General features: G+C 35.9%; 1 protein-coding gene across 1 annotated transcript in view; it reads left to right on the forward strand.

Moving 5' to 3' along the window:
• LOC107639247 (glucan endo-1,3-beta-glucosidase) overlaps nucleotides 1-1,325 on the forward strand; it is a 4,258-nt gene extending 2,933 nt beyond the window's left edge. Inside the window, exon 2 of the mRNA XM_016342725.2 lies at nucleotides 498-1,325. Within this exon, the coding sequence (XP_016198211.1) occupies nucleotides 498-803 (306 nt within the window). The 3' untranslated portion in view covers nucleotides 804-1,325. The remainder of the gene's footprint in view (nucleotides 1-497) is intronic.

Genomic DNA, 6,255 nt, shown 5'->3' on the forward strand with positions numbered 1-6,255 from the left:
TAATTTCATTTTATCAAGATCAATTTTATCAAAATTAATTTTAATATAAAATTATCAAATATAAATCATGTTGGCATAAATTCATTTCTATCTAAAATCAATTTTACAAAATTATTTTTATTCAAATTTCAGTTTGACCAACTCTAATCCAAACACACTAAACACACACTTAAGCTACTGGGCTTTATACAGTAGTGGGTTGCCAGCTTTTGCTTAGAAATTTGAAGGGAGCAACAGCATATAGCATATCTTTTAGGTGACAGATGAGAGAATCTATCGTTTTTCAATCTATTTTTATTTTTTGATTAAAATATAGGTTATCATTAGTACATTGGTTGTAGCAGTGGTTATATAATTGATATGGAAATAAATAAATATTTCCATTTGGTAGCAAAGGTTAAAAAGATGACTCGCTTTTTTTTTATTTGGGGGGTCGAAAGGTGAAAAGACACATGCTAAAAACATACCATAACATATTAGGATGTGAAACGGTGCAGGCAATGGGACCCACAGTGGCACAAGGACCTTCATCATCGGGTTCTGGTGTAGGTGGAGGTTCGAGCTCAAAGAAGTGGTGCGTGCCGAAAACAAACGCGAGCGAGAAACAGTTACAGGCCAACATTGACTTTGCTTGTAGCAGTGGAATAGATTGTGGGCCCATAAAGGATGGTGGGCCTTGCTTCAAGCCCAATACGGTGAGGTCACATGCCGCATATGCCATGAACGCTTACTTCCAGGCATCTGGTCGCCACGCTTTTGACTGTGATTTTGGCAACACTGGAGTTATTGCTTACATTGGCTGATGTGACAGGTTATGATACTTGTACATATCCGTATGCAACTACTGCCACCACTACTGCGGCGGCAGAAGGACCAGCTGCCGGGCTAAAGGCGAGAAAGTCCGATTCTGGTGCCTCAATTAAACTTGGCGTTTCAATACTAATTAATCATGTGATTTCTTATTTCATATGTATACTATTTTATTTTGTTTTCTGAGATTTTTTCTATTATTGTTTATGTCATTCTAATAATGTTATGGATTTCCATAGGGTCCAGGGAGTGCTTAGTAGTTAGTACCTAGGTTTAGGGTTAGAAGTGTGAGGCTTTTTTTTCCTGGTTGGCTTCAATTCTCTCCCATTAATTAATTAGCTTGTTAACCTTATTATATTATAAGGTAAATTGATTATTCTTTCGGCCATAACGTTAATCATATATGGTTCGATTGGGCATCCATGGAGCCACGAATGGAGGAAAGAGGCATAAAACAGGGAAATTTGAGACTGACAATTAGCAGACTATTGTCTAATTCCTTATTTTTTAAACTATTCATAACTTTTCTTTTCTTTTTTTTTTGCTTTGTGAGCTGATTTAAATATGAAATTCTAATTATCAATAGAACTGTTAGCTTTTCTAAGACTGAGAAAGGGTTTGATCTTTCAAGTATTTGTTTGCGACGACCAGAGGTGCATATAATATTTCTCAAATCATATTGGCACAATTGGAATACCGAATAAGAGCTGCAGCAGAGGTCCAGCACAGATGGCATACCTATTTGTCTATCTATTTGCCTCATACAACGCTGCATCTGGGTTCTAATCCCAACTGAAGCTGATTGTTGATTTAAGAACCTATGATATTGGATTTATCATTATTGAAACTAACATAGAGAAAAATTGATATCAAACAAAGAAGAAAGAGTTTTTTATTCATGCATTGAGTATAAGAACTAGAAATTTCTTCAAAATTTTGTGGACCTTGTGAAGCTTATATACAGAGGTTACTAAGCTAGTTTTCTAATTGAATCGTCCAACGTATCCTTCTGTAGTTATTCACTTCAACTTATTTTTGATTAACTAATTCAGTTGCATATTACATTGACATTTTCCCTTGAGTTGTCAATGTTGGCATCAAAATTGACAACTTACAACCTTGAATCATTGACATAGAAAAAGAAAGAAAGAAAACAAAAAAAAAATTGTAAAAATAGTAGTTGCTTTAGCTATTGATAAGTAGTGGCAACGTGAAGCACTGAAGGCTAATCATGAACAAATTAAGTAGATAAATCATATATTTCTCCTCAAGTTGGGATTAAAGATGTCCGACAATCCCAACGTGGCGAAACCTGCGTTGAATGGATCTGGTGCTAGTGGTTTGGTGAGAATATCTGCATTTTGATCCTTGGAAGAGATTGGAACTTGAAAGATGTTTGATGAGGCCCGTTGCTGCCTTCTCTCTTACTACGTGACAATCCACTTCAATGTGTTTTGTTCACTCATGAAAGACTGAGTTGGCAGCAATATAACAGAGCTCTATATTCGGCTTCGGATAATGAACGTGCCAAGGTAAAAGAAATATCATGAGACAGAGCGGCTTGTATCTGAGCAAGAGGCCCAATCTGCATCAGAGTATCCGGAAGTCATTAGGTCAGATGCTGCATCAAAGAAGAGACCAGTAGCTGGAGATTGCTTAAGGTATTTGAGTACACGAATCGCAGCTTGATAATGAGCAATCGTTGGGCAATCTAGGCAGGGCTAAACTTTCCAATTGCAAAGGATATGTCTGGAAGGGTTTTGGTGAGATACACCAAGCGATCAATGAGTCTTCTATAGGAAGGGATATCACTATAAGCTGGTGCAGAATTTTTTGTTAATTTTGTCAAATAGTCCATGGGGGTTGAAGCTGGCTTACAATTAGTCATTCCATATTCCTCCAAAAGATCTAGAACATACTTTCATTGGTGGATGGCCAAGCCTTTGCTGCTCCTAGCAATTTCAAGTCCTAGGAAAAATTTCAGGCTGCCAATGTCTTTGATCTTAAAAGCTTCATGTAATTCAACTTTGACATGCTGAATTTCCTGTAATATTGTCACCTGTGAGAACCAAATCATCAACATACACAAGGATTGCAGTGAATTGACCATTGAAAACATTTGTGAACAAGGAATAATCATGCTTTGATTGAGAGTAACCGAGACAAATTAGCTTAGAGGTCAACTTGACATTCCATTGCCTACTTACTTGCTTGAAGCCATATAATGATTTTTGAAGTTTACAACTATTTTGGAATCGGGAACATCAAGGCCTTGAGGAACTTGCATGTAGATTTCTTTATCTAAGTTACCATGGAGGAACGCCGTGTTTACATCAAGTTGTTGCTAGTGCCATCTCTTGGCAGTAGCTAAGGCAAGCAAAATTTTGAGTGTGGTTATCTTAACAACAGGGCTGTAAGTGTAAAAAAAATCATATCCTTCCCGCTGAGTATAGCCCTTAGCAACTAGTCTCGCCTTGTGTCTCTCGACTGAACCATCGGGCTTCAATTTGAGTTTGAACACTCACTTGCAGCCAATGTTTTCTTCCCGAGAGGTAAAGTAGTAAGAGACCATGTGTCATTTGCATTTAGAGCAACAAGTTCAGCTGAAATTGCCTCTTTCTAACAAGGTTGGGCAACTGCCTCTTCATAGTGTTTCAGTTCAGGTGAAGTGTTAATGGCCATAGCTAGTGTGTGATAAGTGTGAGACAAATTATGATATGAAAGGTAATTAGAAATTGGATATCTGATAAGGGATGTGGCAGCTTGATCAAGGAAGGTTTGGAAACAATGAAAATCCTTTAAGTGAGAGAGTGATTTACGTTCTCTTGTGGACCTTTGAATATTTTGTGGAGTTGAAACTTGTTGAGGTGTGTGAGTGAGATGAAGTGATGAGTGTGTAAGTTGATGTTGTGATGATGCTTCTTGGTGATTTTGTGCAATTGAAGATTCTCATGATATGTGACTTAGTGGTGCCAAATGTGAGTGTGAAGTGGGTGTTGGATAATCAAAGAATGTATCAAAGGTAGGGTTGTGTGTGCCAATTAGTGTGGGTATATGCATGGTATTTGTAGTGTTAGATGTAATAGATGTAAAGGGTAAGACATCTGATGAATCCATATTTGATGATAAATTTTGGTATGATTTGGGTAGATTTCATCATATAAACCCACATTTATTCACCTAAATAGCATGCTTTTGTATTTTCTCTCTAAATTATGTCCAATTGTGAAAACATGCTATTTTGTGCTTAATTTAATCAATTTTATTCCACTTTCATTCCATTTGATACCTTGATATTTTTTTGTGAGTGATTTCAGGTATAATAGGTTGGAATGACTTGATAAGAGTGGAAAAAAAGTATGCAATTGGGAGAAAACATGAAGAAAACAAAGGAGAAGCACACAGCCAAGTGTGCATACGCACAACATCCTGTGTGTATGCACAAGAGTAAATCAGCACGTGTGTGCGGACGAGTCCTAGCGCGTGACTTCATTAAAAAGTCACGTGGCTCGCGTTTTGGAAGGCTTTTTTGCCCATTTCTGAAGGCCTTGAAGCATATAAGGAGGCTAGTAACACACACATTCATACCATACAATACACAACACACTTAGGCATATTTTAGGTAGTTTAGGGTAGTTTTAGCTTAGGTTTTCTTTCAATTTTCCTTAGGGTTTAATTAGGGGTTTATACTACAAGTTTACATTTTTCAACTTTGATCTTGGATTCTTGCTTATTTTTTTTGTAAGTATTTCTTAATTTTCTCTTTTATTACATTACTTGTTCTACACTTTCTTACATTTTAATTTCCTTTATCAATACATATATGATTTTGCAATTTTGATTTCTAGTTGGTGAATTTGATGATTGTTGGTTATTATATGTTTGTTTGAGTTACCCTTGTTAATTTTGATCATTTATTGCTCATAGTTTCAAGCATTTTCCCAATTTTGCGATATTTTGTGAATATGCCTACCATGTGTTTGATTAAATGCTAATTTTGATTATGGGGTAAATTTGCATTCCCTGGTTTGGGGAAAATGCGTATATGGGATACTAGAGTCATAATGTTTGACATTTAGTGATAATTCTTGGGTTGTTAGTTGTTACTGTTTCCACTAACGCTAGCTTTTTACTAAGGTAATTAGTAAGTTAGCTAGGATTTGTGGATTAATAACAATTATGCTCACTTGACTTTCTCTTCGATGTTAAGGGTTGACTAGGTGACATTAATCCATCATAATTATCATAGTTGTGGTTATGGCAAGGAAGGAATTCCATAACTCATCTTAAGTCAAGGTTCTATTTATGTTTTGAACCAAATTTCCATCATTTTAAAGCTTTACTTGTCCATATTACATAGATAGTTCTTTTATTCCTTTATTAGTTTATTAATTACAATTTTGATTGTTCTTTTATTTCTTTAATCGTTTGCTTCAATCATTGAAAACCCTCTTGATCTCATAACCAAAATTGTGCTCTTATTGTCACTAGTTCCTAGGAAAGATGACCCGAGGTTTAATTACTCTCGGTTATTTTTATTTGAAATTAAACTATGATGGTAGGAGTTGGTTGCCGGTTTGGTCTATACTTGCAATGGAAGTTATTTTAAATGGAAAAATCCAAACTGGTGCAATTCTCCTCTATCAACGTGTTCATAGAAGGTTACATCTCTAGACACAAGTAGCTCAATAGTTTTAATATCTAATACTAGGAATCCTTTGGTGCCTTGTTTAAAACAAAAAAACACACACTTTCTAGATCTTGAATATAATTTTCTTCTTTGAGCCGTAAGTGTTGAAATGAATACCAAACATCCAAACACTTTGAATTTTGAAAAATCAGGTTGTGATTTTTGTAAAATCTCAAAAAGGCACTTGTGTTTTAGTAATGTGCTTGGAAGACGGTTAATGATCTCAATAGCATACAATAGTGCTAAATGTAACACCCTAATTAGCCTAAACTTTACCTCGCGTCATAAAGCAAAGGTTAACCAGAGATTACGACAGTTCTAAGCTCATACATAATATATATATATAAAGAATAGTATAATCTAGAAGCCCGATGAAGGATATAGTTCAAAAACAGGATTTGAAAAGCGCAAACGTACTAACGAAGCTTCTAATTTAGAGCACAAGATACCAATATGATATATCAAAATATAATAGTATAATATCATAAGAATCTAGCCACGGCTCGCGGAGTTTAAGCTGGCTAGCCATATACAGACCAAAAGAACCAGACAGTGAACCTGCCTTCCTCTTAGAGTCGAATGGTGAACCTGCCTTCCTCTTATGTTGGCTAAAGAAAGTTGTAGTATCTAGATATACGTGGAAAATGCTTGATGAGGTTGAGCAGGATTTCGTGACTTTGTTGGAGGGGATTTGGGGACAACCTCCTTATCTTAACATAAAGAGATTTTTAGGAGACCCTTCCCTTGTCCGAGCC

Source organism: Arachis ipaensis, chromosome B04 (genome assembly GCF_000816755.2).
Source record: "Arachis ipaensis cultivar K30076 chromosome B04, Araip1.1, whole genome shotgun sequence".
NCBI classification, from domain to species: domain Eukaryota; kingdom Viridiplantae; phylum Streptophyta; class Magnoliopsida; order Fabales; family Fabaceae; genus Arachis; species Arachis ipaensis.